We start from the raw sequence: 17,182 nt of genomic DNA on the forward strand, positions 1-17,182 counted from the left end.
CGAACGGGTCAACTCACCAATTTGCGGATTTCACATTCTAAATTCTGAATACAGTCCAGTTTCCGCTTGCGGCAGCGCTGGGCCGCGATGCGGTTCTTGCTGCGCCGTCGGACGTCGTGAATGAACTCTAACTGTTCTGAGGTTAGCTTGTGCATCTTAATCATCATCTGGAAATCGTTCCTTGGAAGATCTGTGATTTGATCTACAGGAAAGGGAAGTTTGACCTGAAACCAAGAACAGTAGAATATGATTATGGTGGTTGGGTTTTAGTTGGAATTCCAGCTGGCAAAACATCAAAAAAAAAAAAAAAAAAAAAAAAAGGTAAAACCTCCTTTTTAGGATGACCAAGTAGTATGGAAACTACTGAATGCAGCCAGTGATCAAGTCTTTCTTGTTTCAGAGAGAAATAAGATGTAATATTTAGAGAGTCAAACAGAATGTGAACACAAATTATTATTATTTTTTAAAAGATTTTATTTATTTATTCATGAGAGACCCACACAGAGAGAGGCAGAGACACAGGCAGAGGGAGAAGCAGGCCCCATGCAGGGAGCCTGATGTGGGACTCGATCCCGGGACTCCAGGATCACACCCTGGGCCAAAGGCAGACACTCAACCACTGAGCCACCCAGGTGTCCCGTGAACACAAATTATAACGTGGTTATCATTCCTGAGATTTCTGAAGCAAACAGCATGGGAGCTATTGGAGAATGCATACTTTTTCACTGCTGTAGCAATTTTGTAACAAGGGCTAGATAGTTGAAACCTACTTCCATGGTGCCTCGACTCCACAAAGAACAATTCACAGACAGATACCATCTAAGGAATTATGGGAATCACTTGAATGAGGAGAGCACCACACACTTCGAACGGGCTGGAAAGATGAAACCGCCAGTGTGATTTTCAGTGCCATGGCTTAAGGAGATGCAGCGAGAGAGCTCAGGTAGGCTACACCGAGGTGGACTAGGAGCTGGAAGTGGGCTTTAGTCCTTCTAGGAGACGTGACACTTCAGGCTAGTTACCTTACTTCTCTGGGCCTCAATGTTCTCATCTGCAAAATGGGGCATGCGTTTGGGCTGCATACGGCTGTACAAAGTTGGGCACTTTGGCGGATTGTATTTTCCAAAAATACAATGGCCATCCCATCTCACATTTTCTTTTACAACATGATGGTGACTTTTCTCCATCGGGGGGGGGGGGGGAGATGCACATTCCTGCCTCTCAATCATCGCCATGCGGTGGGAGTCACAGTATGTGGTTTGAGGCGAGGTTATAAAAGGAGCTGTAGCTTCTTCTTTAGGCTCCTAGACTGCTCCCTCTGGAGGAAACCAGCTGCCGGGCCTACAGGACTCTCAGGCAGTGCTGTGGAGGGCCTAGGCCCATGTGGAGAAGAACTGAGGCCTGCAGCCAACTATCAGCGTTGCCTGGCCACTCGTGTGAACCAACCACCACGGACGTGGATTCTCCAGGCCCATCACACCTTCAGGTATGGAAGCCCCAGACACTGACTTCAACCTCATGACGTATCCCAAGCCAGAAGTGCTCAGATGGGCCACTCCTGAGTTCCTGCCCCAAAGAAGAGATGATAAATGATTTAAGCCATGGAATCTGGGGGCGATTTGTTATGCAGCAGTGAGAACTGATGCAGATACTGTCAGCAGCAAGATTCCAACTTCCAAACTCCTGACAAAGGCAAATAAGCATTATCCAAGACAGGACGTGAGTCTCTGGAGGGATGGATCTGTGACCTCCTTATATTCTGTCAAATGCACAGGCCTGAATCTTCCAGCAGTTCCTCACTGCCTCTCCTGGTGATGCAGGGACTCCTGGGTTTGGTTCTGGATCTGTTTCAGAAAAGGAAGGTTGCGTGTTGTTTGGCCAAGAGACGGTGTCTCCCAGCTCAGCTTCACTTAATTCTTGCTTACATCAGCGTCTGCTTCGCGTGGACCAGCAGATGGCACCATAGACCTAAACTTCAAGTGCCCGCCCAGTGCTGTCCAATGCAAATAGCAAGAGCTGTGATTTTGCATTTCTAGGAGCCACATTAAAGGGAGTGAAAAAAAAAAAAAACAACCAACAACTGAAATTCATTTTAATAGTATATTTAACTTAGCCCAGTAGGTCCATGATATTTTCAACGTGTAATTAATATAAACATTATTGAGTTACTTTACTGTTTTGGCAGCGCGTTTTCAAAATTGGAGGCCTATTTTTTGCTCTTGTCACAATCCAGAACTAGGCACATTCTTCTTTTTCTTTTTTTACATTTCTAGGGCTCCATAGCCACGCGTGGTTTGTGGCTGCTACACTGGACAGCACAGCCCTAGAAGACGGGACAAATGGGATGCAGTGAACTTAACCAGAAAACCAGGAGAGGTCGGGTCTCATTGATCAAAATATTTTTGGGTGAAGACACCAACCCCTCGTTAATATGCAGAAGCTGCAGTGTTATGTCTGCGCTGTTCAGGGGAGTGAGATGAAGATACTTTAGTGTGAGCTCAGGCTTTTTCTTTGATTGCATCAGATGCGGAAGACGAGTCTAGATCCTGGCACTGACGGCCAGTTAATCCCCACGCACAAAGGCAGCTCCACTGCGCGATCATTTGACTCTTCCGTGGCCGGATGCGACTGCTTTGTCAGGGTCCTTCATAGCCCTGAGCCTGCTGGACGTGCCATTTGCTGAGGGCTCCCAATGGGTGCTCTGATTCAAACTCCGCCTGGCGAACCCTGCCCCGTGCCATCTGTGCCATTTCGGCCCAAGAAAGCAAAGTGGCGACAGCTCGCATTCCGCCACAGTCAGCCCAGCCCTGCTCCCACGGCCGAAGGCCGGCAGCCAGGGAAAGCCAGCAGGCTTTGTCCACGGGCTGTGTTTGCACAGGGCTCATAATGATCCGAAGAATGTTTGATTTCCCTTTATACCCTTTGGATAACAAACAGACACGCCAATCCTGGACGGTGCGTAACTCACACAGAGATGAGCCTGGCGGGGACACGGGTGTCTCCACACCAGGAAGAAGCTTGTTTGCACACACAGGTTGCAGCGCTGTGGGGCCTCGTGGGGTCTCCCCTTCTGCTGACGACAAAGCAATGCTGCTTCGGCTCTGAATCCTGTTTACTTCTCTTCCGAAAGAATACATACCTACGGTTCGGGCCGCAGGGAAAGTCAAAAGGCCTTCTAGACCAAGAGCTACTACTGTATTTAACATCATCCAGACAGAGACTATAAAACACCAGGGAAACAGGACAGAGGATGACAGGAAGAGGAAAAATCAACAACGCTTGTTTCAAAGTCCTCGAAGCAAAAGGCCATAGAAAGTTTCGGGAGAGCTGTTGCAACTCCAGCTGCTTTTTAAAGAGGTCAAAGGAAAAGAAAATAGGCAGCTACAGACCTTCCTCCACGTAAAAGAAACAAGAGTGGCCGGGCGGTGGGGTTTCTTTTTAATAGGCTCCGTTAGGCCTCAAGCAAGGGAGAATTCACACTGCCCACCCGAGGGAAGTCCCGAAGTGTTTGGGATAGAGCAGTGGGAACACTGCTATTTTCAGAGGAGTAAGTTCCAAGCCAGTGGGCATCTTCCCTGCAGATGAAGAGCAGCCAGAGCCCCTTATGGGGAGGGGAGAACAGTCCATTCTGAAGCTGGCAGGCACCCAAACACTCCCCTAAAGGAGCTCGAAAGTCACCTAATGCGACCTGGCCTTAGAAGGTTCAAACACGTCGAGAGGGGCAGAGGCCCTTCTCCCTTTCTTCTGGCAAATTCTCATAACCCAAATAGGCCCTAGAGGGCTTAACATCTTATTTCTTGTCCCTCCACACGCTCATTCTTCCAGGGTTTTACTTCTCAGCAGTGGGTTCATTTTCATTCACTGGACTCTCAGTGCAAAACACCTGACCTCCAGAGATGAAACGTCCTGCCAGCTGCCGTCACCACCCGCCTGGACGCAGGCCTGCAAAGGTCCACCTGCAAGACCCACAGGAGGCTGAGCACGCTGCACAAAAGGGGGCAGGGCCCATGGGATGGAGCGTATGGTTTCTCATGGCTGCTGCTCATGCCCGCCCCCACTTTGGTTTTCAGTAGAGACTCCAAAAGTCAGGGGCAGCCACGGAGGCAGCCAGCCAAGGGCCCAACAGGGCCCCATGGGCCAGCGCCACAGTTTGCACCGTCTGCTGCTGTGGATTTGCTGCTCAGTGGCTTGAGCCTTCTGGAGCACAACTGGAAGTACAGGACAGGGGGCTTTCCAGTCCCGTCCCAGGACCTGACCTGGACCCGAACAGCCACCAGAGCCAGGTTAGGCCTTCTGGGGGTCCCAGCTCATGAGCACACGGTGAAATGGGTGGTCACTGCAGGGTGCTGAGGGACCTCTGGCCCTGGGGGCTAGGAAAAGGTGGAAGGAAAGTTATGACATCTAGATGGCAAATGAAACCTAAATATTTCTCCTCCAGGGCCTGAGCAGGGGTGCTGGGGGACCCTGCAGTGCCAGCGCCTCCTCCTGTCCAACAGGAATCAGTTCCACTTCTCCCCTTACCCACAACCACCTCGTTCTGCGGCCCAAACTACCCCCTGCTCCCAAGTTAAACAAAAATACCATTAAAGGTGTTGTGCTATATGTTGGCAAATTGAATTTAAATTTAAAAAATGTAAAAAAATAATTATACGAGAAATAGAACTTCTTGCAGAAAATTCAAATGAGACAAAAGGTGAAGAAAAAAAATTCCCACTCCCAAACAATGGCTGTCTCGCTCTGGTGACCTCGGTTTTCCCTGCATCCTTTTTACAGGGGTGTAAGCAGACCACAGGCACCTCACTTCACCATGCCTCTTACCACATTTCACCTGCCTGGAGCTGCAGGTTTGCTGAATGGGAGCTACTGGAGAAACGGGACACAGATGCAAAAATTGTGGAAAAAGCTGAACACAAGCATTTCCTCTAGAAAGACCAGCTGAAGCTGGTTTGTGAATCCTTTTTCCTACCCCCTTTCTTGGTTTCACTATCCGGTGTTGAATAGAAGCGGCAGGAGTTGGATCATACTAACGGTACCCTTAGGCCCAGCGTCTTTAACACCTGTGCTCTAACGAGGCCCTCAGTTCTCTGTACCTTGTCAGGGGAGGAAGCGAGATGCCCCCCGGGCTGACGAGTCAGTGCTGCTGGCCGGCGGACAGCCAGGTCCACACAAGACAGATGCCTGTGACAGAATGTCCCATCGCCACTAAGAAATGTTTCCCACACAATTGTCCTCCTACCCTCTATTCTCATGGTCCATTTTCCAGAACAAACGCAGGACACCTGGGATTTAGTTGTACTGCAATTAATTAGCCGCGTGACCTCAGGCCAGTCTTTCATTCTCTCTATCCTGAAGTTCTTTGAGGATCTGTGAGAAAGGAAGATAATAATACATGCCCTACTTAGCTTACAGGATTGCTATGAAGAATAAAATTGGGTAACAGATGGAGAAAGTGCTTTGAAAAGTCTGAATTGCCTGATAGGTATGAGGTATTATTAATTCTGTTTATTAGCCCTATCTTTCTTTGTCACATGGTTTCTTCCTCCAGACAGACTGTATGCTTTGGAATTCCCGATGCTAGGAACATTTTTCTAGACAACACAAAAACATTGTTTTAAGCAGAACTAGGGCCGACTTCTATGCTGCCTAGCAAGGTTTTCTATGAAGCAGACCAATCATCAGCATTTTAAAAAAGATGCCTGATTCAATGAACTGCAACAATGAGTGTAAAATTTTTACATACAACTTATGTCTGGAAGTTGACATGTGGGTGGAAGAATTAGGGTCAGACACAGCTCTTCCATCTTATTGCATGCCAGACATCATTGCTCCCTGCTCCCACAGTCCTGTGTAAACCCAAACGTACACACTGTCACATACTTTTATCCCTCCTGACATAAAATGTGTTCATAAAGAAAGTCCAACTAATCAATGCTTTTGGCCATGCAAAGAAACTGTCGTTCTAATGCTTTCTTGCTAAAACCTACAATTAGGTAGAAATGCTTGTAGTATAAAACCATCCCACTACGAGGGTTACTACTCAGAAAATGCTTCTGACTTTTCTATAATTTTCAAATACTAAAAATGAACTCACAAACCAAAATGAGATGCCATTCCACATTCACTAGGATGGCTATAATAAAAAAAGGTGGACAGTAGCCAGTGCTGGTGAGGGTGTGGAGCAACAGGAGCCCTCATACACTGCTGTGGAAATGTAAAATGGTGGTTACCTTGGAAGACAGTCTGGTAGTTCCTCAGAAGGTTAGACATACAGTTATCATGATTTAGCGATTCTGCTAGATGCACAATGAAGAGGACTGACAACTTGTCTACAAAACACTTGTACACCAATGCCCACAGTAGCATTATTGATAATAGTCAAAAAGGGGAAACAATCCAAATGTCCCTCAACCGATCAATGAATCTACAAAGTGTGGTATATCCACAGAGTAAATTATTATTCGGCAATAAATAAAGAACAAAGCACTGATACATGGTGTACCCACTGGTACATCAATGGCAAGGATGAACCTTGAAAGCATTATGCTCAGTGAAAGAAGCCAGACACCAAAGGCCACACAGTGTAAGATCCCATTGTTATAAAATGTTCAGAATAGGCAAATCTTTATAGAGATAGAAGGTAGATTAGTGGTTGCCTGGGGTTAAGGAGAGGACGGTGAGGAGCATCTGCTAATGGGGATGGTGTTTCTTTTGGGGGTGATGAAAATGTCCTGGAATTAGAGTGGTGATGGTCCAAACCTTCATGAATCATTAAAAAAATCCCTGTGCTCACTTTAACAGGGTAAGTTTTATGGTGTGTGAATGATATCTCAAAATAATGACCTTGTGTGAGATACACATAAATAAAATTCAAACATTAGAGGTACACAGAAATAAAACTTTCCTTATATTCTTCCCCAACTTTGCCTATTTTATCTTATTCTCTATACCACCTTTTAAGAAATAATATGTATATTTATGAAGCAAACTAGGATCTTGTTATACATACTGTTTTGTTACTTTTTCCACTTTATATGACCTGTTCGTTTTTTTCATCATTGGAAGATAAAAATTCCCAAACTGACTTTTTAAGTAATATAGCAGACCCAAAAGTCATAAAGACAAAGATGCTCAACCACTTTACATAAAATTTAAAATTACATAAAACTTAAAATTTTCTATATTGGAAAAAAATTCCCTAAATAAAAAGATCGAGTAGGAGAAAAAATGGGAAACGTTTCTAATAAAAGGTTAATATTCCTGTATTAAGGATTAAGGATCCTATAAATTGGTTTAAAGACGAACAGCACAAGTTAACAATGGGCAAAGATATAAAGTGGTGAGTCACAGGAAGGGAAATATAAATGGCACATACACACGAGAAAAGATGTCAACCTCATTAGTCATCATCTTTTGCCTATCAGATTGGCAAATTCTTAAAAAAATATTTATTTATTTATTTGTTTATTTATTTATTTATGACAGACATAGAGAGAGAGGCAGAGACACAGGAGGAGGGAGAAGCAGGCTCCATGCCAGGAGCCCGATGTGGGACCCGATCCCGGGACTCCAGGATCGCGCCCTGGGCCAAAGGCAGGCGCCAAGTCACCAAGCCACCCAGGGATCCCCCAGATTGGCAAAATTTAAAAGGACTGGTAACAGCTAGTACTGGAAAGAACAAGGGGGAATGGACATTCATAAATTGGTGAAGGATACAACCTTTCAGGGGAAGTAATTAAGTAGTATTTCACAAATAAGCATCATCACCTTTAACCCACTTATGGGATTCTAACCCACAAAAATAAAAGCACCACTACTAAATATGTTCACAAACATGTTTATTGCAGCAATTTTTATAGAAAGGGAGAAAACTGGAAAAACTGTTGAGAGATGGTAGCTGAATAAGCTGTGATTTGTGGGGCCCATGGATATTAAAAAAGTTTGCTTTAACCTGATGTGACTGACCTACAGGCATGCACACAGGAGATAGCTCTGTGAAAGAAGCAAGCTGCTGTTTGATTATTTCAAAGAAGGAAGTAATTTTAAAAAGCTGATTGTTGGGGCACCTGGGTGGCTCAGTGGTTGAGCATCTGCCTTTGGCTCAGGCCATGATCCTGGGGTCCTGGGATCAAGTTCCACATCAGGCTCTCTGTAGGAAGCCAGCTTCTCCCTCTGCCTATGTCCTCTCATGAATTAATAAAATCTAAGGAAAAAAAAAAAAGCTCTGATTGTTGAGAAAGGACAATACTGTGCTATCTGAAGCTCTTCTTCAAAGCTAGGGGACAGATGGAAAGGATGAGAGAAGTCAATATCGATGAGATGTTATAACCAGAAACACCTTACAGACTGTAAGGGATGCCAGTACTTTTATTCTGATCTAACATTTTGGCTCCTTACAGAGGTGGAGGGAGAGAGGCTGAGAAGGAGCCTGGCCTGTCGGTCTGAAGCACTGGACAGGTGCCTGGCAGGAGGGGAGAACTCTCTTGTTTCCGACTTCAGTGTCTCCTTGGGCTTTACTTGGAAGAGGAGTCATGTGAAGGCCTTATAAGAGCAGATCAGGGCAGGATCAGATCAACAGATGTCGGCCTCTTCTGGATTAGTTCAACTCAGGAAAAGGAGTGACAGTTCATATTGTGAATGAAGGATCTGCCTTCATGGTTATTACTGGGGACCACACTTCCACTGAGTCAAAGTAACTTCCGGAAGCAACTTATTAACTCAGAGAGGACCAGTCATGCGGAGCCCCTGAGTAGACCTAATCTCTACTTTAGGAAAACTAAAATGCCAAACTGGGAAAGACATTTACCTTTACCCTAACAACCCTGTCCAAAATGCCCTTCTGAGAGGGGCTAAACGTGATCCTTGAAATGGCCTAGAGCTCTGGTAAACGTTTCCGCTTTCAGTGTTTAGAAATGCAAAGACCGTATTTCTTTTTGGAAAAATAAATATATATATTCTTTAAGACTTTTATTTATTTATTCATGAGAGACACAGAGAGAGGCAGAGACACAGAGGGAGAAGCAGGCTCCTCGCAGGGAGCCCGAAGCGGGACTCGATCCCCATATTGGGATCACGCCCTGAGCTGAAGGCAGATGCTCAACCGCTGAGCCACCCAGGCCTCCGAGGTAAAAATATTTTTAAAGGGCTGATATCTTTCAGGGGGAGACTAGTCCTGTTCACGACTCTTTTATAGGTTGAATCTTCCTTTTGAGTGGTTCATTTAGAACTGAAGCGCTCTAAAGGGAGACAAGTTATGTGGCCAAACACACAGGAAAAACGCATGTGCTCTTGTTGGTGGCATTTAATTTGAAGTGACTTTTTTTTTTAAGACTTTATTTTTTTTATTCATGAGAAACACACAGACACGGGGCGGGGGGGTGGGGTGGGCAGAGACACAGGCAGAGGGAGAAGCAGGCTCCATGCAGGGAGACCGATGTGGGACTCGATCCCGGGTCTCTAGGATCACACCCTGGGCCCAAGGCGGCACTAAACTGCTGGGCCACCTGGGCTGCCCTGAAGTGACTTTAAGCCCATTTTCGGGATAGGAGAGAGACAAAAGGAGATAATCAGAAATGGACAGTTCCTTGAACAAATGCCAATGTCATGACAACACAACCCATTCAGGTTAATGGTGGGGTTCCCCTTAGGGGAGAGGCAAAGAGGAAGACATTTGTCCTTTTCTTGAGACACCAATCCTCAGCAAGATAAGTCATTATGCTGATGAACCTGACCCACGGACTAGGCTTGTGCATCAGGGGTACTTAGGAACAATGTGGGGGGGAGGTGCAGAACCCAAAACTTCACCTAAGTTATGGTCAGTCGGAGGAAGAGGAATGAGTGAGGGAAGAGAGAGAGTACAAACGTTTCACTGTTTTCACAAAAACAGTCCTCCCGGGTCATGAGCACAGATGCCACTGGCTGGGGCACCTGGGCACACCCAAACCTGAGGGGATATGGTGTATTCAGACAGAAGAGTTCTCATTCAATTTTCCTTTAGCTAAATTAAATCCTTTCAGTATGTTTCTTTCTCCATCCCCCCACCCCCTCCGGCAGTAACAGAAGCGCCTGGACCAGGCTAGCAGGCAAAATGAGGAAGTGACCACAGGGCATCCCTGCAGTTGGCACAGGGAGCTTTGGGATCTATTTTCAAAACATGCCCTAACTAAAACCTCATGTTTCTTGCCAATCTTGCCGAGGCTGAATAAACCGCACGTGGCTTTGTGAAAAGGCACCTCACCCCGTGTGGCATTTCTGCTGTCTGGTTGGCTTAACATCCCTGCTTTACTGGGGGCTGATATCCAGGGAGGGCAGACGTGTACCGAGGGCGCTGGCCTAATGAGGACCACGCTTCATTTCCTCCTGTGGTTTCCAGATAAGCAGCTCTGAGGAGGGACTTCTCACTGGGTTTGCTCACACTGCTCCCAAGGCAGGTCTGAGACCCAGGTGCCAGTCTCAGGTTGGTTCCTTGTCAAGCAGCCAGACAGCACCAGATCATGACACAGACTCCCTCAGATCTTTGCAGGGGCCTCTCATGTTACAGAGGGGAAGGGAACGAACGGGGCATCTCCTCTTTCCTCTCCTTAGCCATGTGAGTTTTGCTCCATCTCCCAGCATTGGTAAGATGGATGGAGCCTTTGGGAGTTTTTATCTATAAAGCACTAGAAGGCACTTTGCTTTCGAGGGGGCAGAGACTGCTACTCAACCCCACTACTCCTTAAAGTGACTTCTCATCATTTGTGGGGAGCTCAGGAAACGATACATTACACAATTATGTGTGACTGACCAGGGTGCTTCTGCAGTGCCCCGGGGACCAGGATGGATGGCGAGTTCCCTGTACTGCAGTGGACAAGGGATGGCCCTGGGACTCCTGTCGACAAGGAAAACTTAAAGGGTGCTGCAGGAGCACCTGCTATTGTGGGTCTGTCTAGTGTCAATCAATCAGTTTTGAAAGTGAGTCTCTATTTTCCTTCACACTGAAGGGGTGCAGCACCAGGATGAGGGTGATGAGTATAGCATCCTTTCAAAGCAGATGGAGGAGAAAGGGAAGAGGAAGGGAGACATCTGAAGTACCCGAGCATGCTTTCTTTCACACATTAGACTTAACTTTTTTTTTTTTTTTTCACTAAGCAGCTTGCCTCTGCTTGTTGGGTACTGAAATGTAGGTCAAATTTCAAGTGCCCTCTAGGACAAAAGTGGTTAATTTGGAATAACTCTGAAGCATCCTGCCTCTGTGGATGGGGGAGGCAGTCCCTTTCCTGTAACCTTTAATCTGGGGGTGGTGGGGCAGCAGGTGGAGTCCAGATAAAGGACTGCAAGAGTGGATCACATGCTTGAATTTATGCGGGTTCCCTACCTCCTGGCCCCTGTCCTGCACAGGACACGACTCACTGTCTGCTTCCGAGAACGATCCGGATTCGTCGCTGGAGTTGGTTCCATAAGACTGCTCACATTTAATTTGGGGTCGGACTTGGTTGTACATTCCATCTCCCATCAGGCCTGGTTCCTGATGTTCTGTGGCTAGGAATCTGGCTCCCTGGGAACAGGGCGAGGAGGAGAACTCACAGAGAGGGAGGCTGCAGGGTGAGCCCCCGCTCCCGTCCTCTGCGTAGGAATAGGAGGAGCATGAGCTGGAAGTCCTGGTCCTGGTCTCCAAAGGGGGCGAGCGAGGGCAGACTTTGATTGGCACCGGGCAGCTAGTGTTGGGCCGTATCCTTCCTGGCAAATGGTCAGCCATCAGCCCACCGTGGGAGTAGGCCTGTGAGCTGGGGAGGGACTGGCCAGCCCCCACCCACAGACCCTTTGGCACCGGCTCAGAGAGGTCTTTGTCCAAACTGCTTACCCCAGAATACGAATGCACCGCAGTGCTCACTTGGTCACAAGCGCTCGAGGAGAAGATCACACTTCTCCGGTCCAGCTCTCCTTCCTGTTTACAGAGAGCCTCCAACCCAGGCCCCTTGAGGGGCGACCCCATGGTGAAGTTGGACACGTCCTTCTGGCCCAGGTGGGGCTGTCCGTAATTCCCCGGGAAAGGGGTGTAGTCAGTTTTAAGGTCACCCTGAGTGATCCCCTTGTCAAAAGGGCACGCTGAACTCCTGGCAAAGTGCTGCTGAGAGGTACTGGGCAGGCCAGACAACTCCACGCTATTTTTTATGCTGAATAGAGACCTTAGACAGGAGGGGGAGGACACGCTCCTGGATCTCTCCAGGCAGGTGGCCCCGGCAGGGGGGGCGGGGGCGGGGGCAGGGCTGGGCTGTTTCCGGTCCATTTCCACGTCCCCCGCTCTGTCCTTGATGTCAGGCTCGTCTCCGGACAGGCAGAGCGCGATGCTCTCTTCCTCGTTCTCTTCACTGGGCGGCTCACTTTTAATCTGCCCCATGGCAAGGCCCGGCTTGAGGCTGTTGCTAGAGTTCTCTTCACTGAATGTGCTTGCAAAACCTGAGGTACTGTGTGATGCTGCATTATAGACATTCTTGGTACATGCAAGCTGGTATTTCTTGTATCTGGGGTACTGCGTCAGCGCGTCCTTCTCCGAGGTCTCCTTGGTGTCGGTGGGCACGTCGGACTCGGGCAGCAGAGCTGCTTCCTTCTCGGCGACTGGGATGGCAGTGGCCTCAAAGCTGATGGGGTCTGCAAGCATCTGGTCCCGGGGGCACCCCAGCTTGGCCGTCTCCGAGTCCATGGTCTCCTCCTCCTCCTCCTCCTCCTCTCCCGCGGAGTTCTCACGGTCCTCGTGCGGGCGCTGGCACGCAGCATCCTTCCGGCACACGAACAGGCCATCCTCGCTGTTCAGGAGCTGGGTCTGCAGGAAGCTGAAGCAGGAGTCCTCCAGGTTATGCATGCGCAGGAACTCAGCACAGCGGATGACCTCGCGGATGTTTTCTCTGCTGAGTAATAGCTTGGCGGTGTAGGCGAACTGTAACAGCGGCCCAAAGCCCCTGGCCGTGACCTGCAAAACAAACAGGGAAATCGCCGACGTTACCATCAGCACCGCTATTGTCCCGAATCCCTCAACTGAAGCAGGATCACCAGACAGTGCTAATGTCCCAGAATAAAGACTGCAAAGGAGCAGTTAATCTCGCACTGGGTCAGCACTGATTCTGCTTCCAATAATTAGTGCCCGTCTCGTGCATGCCTCGGCTCCACTTCATCACCTGGCACAGGGAGTTGAAAATCACCAGGGTCAAGTGGCTAAACACGACCACAACGGGTCCAGTGTTTACACTTAATGAAATACCCTGGCAAAAATGCATGGTGACGATGGGAAGCCTATTAATTCCCCGCCCCCCAGTCTTGTGGAGGGCCCTTCTACGTAAGGGGTGCTGTGACACTTGCTCCCCACTTGAGCCAAGGGAAGCATTCTGTTTTTCTTGTCAACTGCAAAACTCGCGACACGGCCTGTTTAAAAACTGAAGGTCCACAGGGCTTGACAAACAGCTTTCCCTCGCTTAAAAAGTTAAAAAGTGACATTAAAAAGCAACTTGTGTCTTTCTCATTCATTGTGGTTTCCAGACGGGACTTTTCAGTCATCACGTCATACCTGATCTCACAGCGATACCAGAGATGATGACAATCCAAAGCATTGTTCTCAACAAGAAATCAACTCCTGGCCGGTGAAGAATGGGGGTTACAGAACTAAACAAACCGGCTGTCATTTCAATGGTCCAAGTTGCTGAGTGGCACAGAACGCAGGCTATCCCTTCCCTAATTATGAGCAGCAGCTTTGCCATGCAGCTTTTTTCCTGCAAAATCTTTATAGAAGCTCAGCCTACTACTGTCAGGTGCTCTTCATCCTTTAAATTTTATCGATTGAAAATGTGCTATTTGTGCACAGCTTTGCGTACGCACACACCCCCGTACACACAGGGAATGACTTAGACAATTAGAAATACAATTGTTTTTTTCAGATGGAAGTGGATTAAATGAGCTGGTGTTCAGGGCAGGCTTCCTCACCCTATATGCAAAACCTACACACATCTTCTGGGTTCTTGCAAGCACTGCTTCCTCCATAGGAAGGGGAGGCAGATCTATGGATCATATGTACAAATTGAATGGAAGCAGCAATCATGGGGTCCTTGCTGGAAGCTCCAGTAGCGGTGATTACAAAACAACTGCTAAGGGAGTAGGTGTAGAGCAAGTTGAACTGGCCAGCTCTGAACACATCCCACATGTACTGAGTTCACTGCAGCACACAGAGCCAAAACTCTTGTGAGGACTTATATCTGTTGCTTGAGATTCAACTTGGACATCACCTTCTCCAGGAACAGTCTCCCAACCTCTTAGAACAGATGATACCAGCCTCTCAGCCCCATCGCTAGGGTGAGGAAAATGTCCTGGATGCTCCCAGCCAGCACTAATTTTAATATGCGGCATTCTTTCCAGTAAGGGAAATTTCTTAGATATATAACAGAATGGGATTTTAATTGTTAATATTTTTGAAGGACTTTATATTCCAAATTAAAAAAAACTCTGTCAGATAATGAGTCCCAAGATATTTGGTTAAAAAAAGAACACAACAAAAAAACACGACCGCTAGACTCACACTATAGTTCCACAAGGGCAATCACTGCCATCTCACTTTTATTATACTTAATTGGGTCTGTTTCTATGGTAAGACAGCAAGCTCCTTCAGATCAGGAACTGCTTCATTTCTCTTTATAACTCTGCATCTGATTAGGGTCTCTAACACGGTATACACCTGATAAAAGCATGTGTAGTACTGAAATGTCATAAGTCTAACTGTGCCCCTAACATACAGCTAACTGCAGTGTACAAATGTAACAACACGCTCTGTTTGGTGAGTACTGCCTCAAATTACTTTGGAGCAAGTCACTGTGTAAACCAACAAACCACACCCCAACTAATCAGAGGCAGGCAACAGTCCTTTTTTGTCCTAACCCCTAGTACCACGATTGAAACAGAGCTCATCTGGCCAGGCTTCATGTCCTACTAAGCTGACGTGGTAACAGATTCAGCAAATGCAGTATCTATCTGCCATATCCATTTTTTGTCCCTAGGAACCTTTCAAAGGGAGTGCTAGGCAAGGAAGTACACATTTAGAAGTAACCAAAGGCAGTGATGGGAATGTCACATGACCCACTTCTTCGCTGTAACGTGACTTTGCCACAAAGAGAAGAATGACCTAATCAAGGCAGAGTCGACCCCTCCATAAGCAAGCATTTCCTGCTCTGCTCCCAGGCAGTCTACCAGTTGCTGACGGGATAACACACATCTCAAGTTTGGGTAGATGGGCTCAGTTTTTGCGAAAAGGGGGAAGCTCTCCTCAACATCATTTATATTTTTTATATAGCCCTCCCTTATGGTCATTTCCTTTTTTTTTTTGATGACATTGATCTCAATAAGTCCTGCCACTGTCTCCTACTATGGCTGCTTTTAAAGAAAATTCCTAGAGAAACCAGGAACACCCTGGGGATGATTAGACCAGTCACGGGCATCGCCACCTGCCACATGGCTACAGGGAGCTGGAGAAAGCCTCTCTATGCAGGGACAAGCTGATGCTTCAATGTATGAGTGGGCCTGAGGATGCCAATGAGCACCAATTTGCACATCCCAAATCACATCACTAATCCTTTTGGGCCTAGAAGACATGATGAGCTTGAAATGATCACCATATGGTCACAAAAGAGTCATGATTAAAAAGAGAACTGTAAACTGTCATTCAAGTTCAAGGTTAGAGGAAATGGTGTCCTCCCCATGAATTTTCAAATTTCAAGAGTTTAAATCCTCTGTTTTGTCAAATTCAGTTCTGCTAAACTTTGCTCAGCTTGTGTGTGCAAGGCTGTGCCCAAGAAACCTACAATTTAGCTTTGTAACACACCTTAAGAATGGAAAGTTAATTATCAAATAACATCAGTCAGCAATGGGAAGGCTGTTACAAGATTACACGATTAGCTGTCAACTGAGAAATCCTGACCAGTCCAGGAGAGAAGGCTACTTCAGAGGTCTGTAGGGATCCTGTGAACACTTATAAGCACAACACCTAGAGTGCAGTGAAATCGCCATGACTATGTCCACTCTGGGTCAAGAGTTGCTTTGATGCAATGGGTACCTCCTGAACCACTTGGTGTTCCTCCCAGGAATCCATCGCTGGTACACACTGGGCCAGCTGTAATAGCTCCAAATACACAAAACAGAAAGCAAGTGCCCGTCACACATATAGGCCACGTCAAATTAGGTGGAGCCTTTCTTTTTTTTTTTTTTATTTTTTTTTATTATAAATTAATTTTTATTGGTGTTCAATTTACCAACATACAGAATAACACCCAGTGCTCATCCCGTCAAGTGTCCCCCTCCGTGCCCGTCACCCATTCACCCCCACCCCCCGCCCTCCTCCCCTTAGGTGGAGCCTTTCTAAGGACTGGATTTAGCTTCCGTCCTGGTAGCTTGCACGGTCCTTTCATTTTTAGGAATCGTTTAAACTCCCCCACTGTACTCAGAAAGCAAATATCCAGGTACCAGTGGAAAGCTATATGTTTATGAACCCATGATCACAAAGGCTGCATTGTTATTTACTTTCTGTTTTTAACAAGTAAGGCCCTGATAATGGGAAAAATAAGAAGGAGTGGGAAGTGGAGAATCACACATAAAACTAACGACCCATAAAAATGTTATTTAAAAAGGTAATGATCATAAAGTTAAAGTGGAATGAAGTGGCTGGAAATAGCAAACCAGTTCCATTTCACTGATGGTATTGGAGCTGTGTCCCACTGCTCTAAGGGAAGCAGATATATCTCTCTTGCCTTCTGGTTGCTCCCAAGGAGGTGATGACCTTCTCCAGCCTTTGGCACACACAAGGCAAGTGACCTTGACCTTTGGGTTTCAGGTCGGAAAGAAACAAGGTCAAACTACCAAACTTGTGCTATGCTGTGAGTCCACATGAGGATAAGGTATTGAAAATCTGACTCACTGAAACTATGACCCTTATTAACCTTTTGTTCCCGTGGGTTCTGAGGTATCCTCTCTATGCTTTTGATGAAAGTTAGATGAACTGATGAAAACTGAGCAGGCACAGGGCACGTTTGGGTGCTGTTTGTAAAGCTCCCTCTCTGGAGGTACACGGTTTGCTGCTGGACAGAGCTCCTGAAAGGAAACATCCAACAGTTTCCTTGCTCTGGATTGTTACAGAGGTCGGGCAGGTCGGCTTCAGCTGTAGATTGAAAACAGGGCT

The 17,182-nt window shown here is 47.0% G+C and overlaps 1 protein-coding gene across 1 annotated transcript in view; it reads right to left on the bottom strand.

The window, feature by feature from the left end:
* Positions 1–17,182, bottom strand: part of BACH2 (BTB domain and CNC homolog 2) — a 356,846-nt gene that overhangs the window by 11,072 nt on the left and 328,592 nt on the right. Inside the window, 2 exon segments of the mRNA XM_055330439.1 lie at positions 18–224; positions 11,351–12,943. Coding sequence (XP_055186414.1) covers positions 18–224; positions 11,351–12,943 — 1,800 coding nt within the window.

Source organism: Nyctereutes procyonoides, unplaced genomic scaffold (assembly GCF_905146905.1).
Source record: "Nyctereutes procyonoides isolate TBG_1078 unplaced genomic scaffold, NYPRO_anot_genome, whole genome shotgun sequence".
In the NCBI taxonomy this organism is placed as follows: domain Eukaryota; kingdom Metazoa; phylum Chordata; class Mammalia; order Carnivora; family Canidae; genus Nyctereutes; species Nyctereutes procyonoides.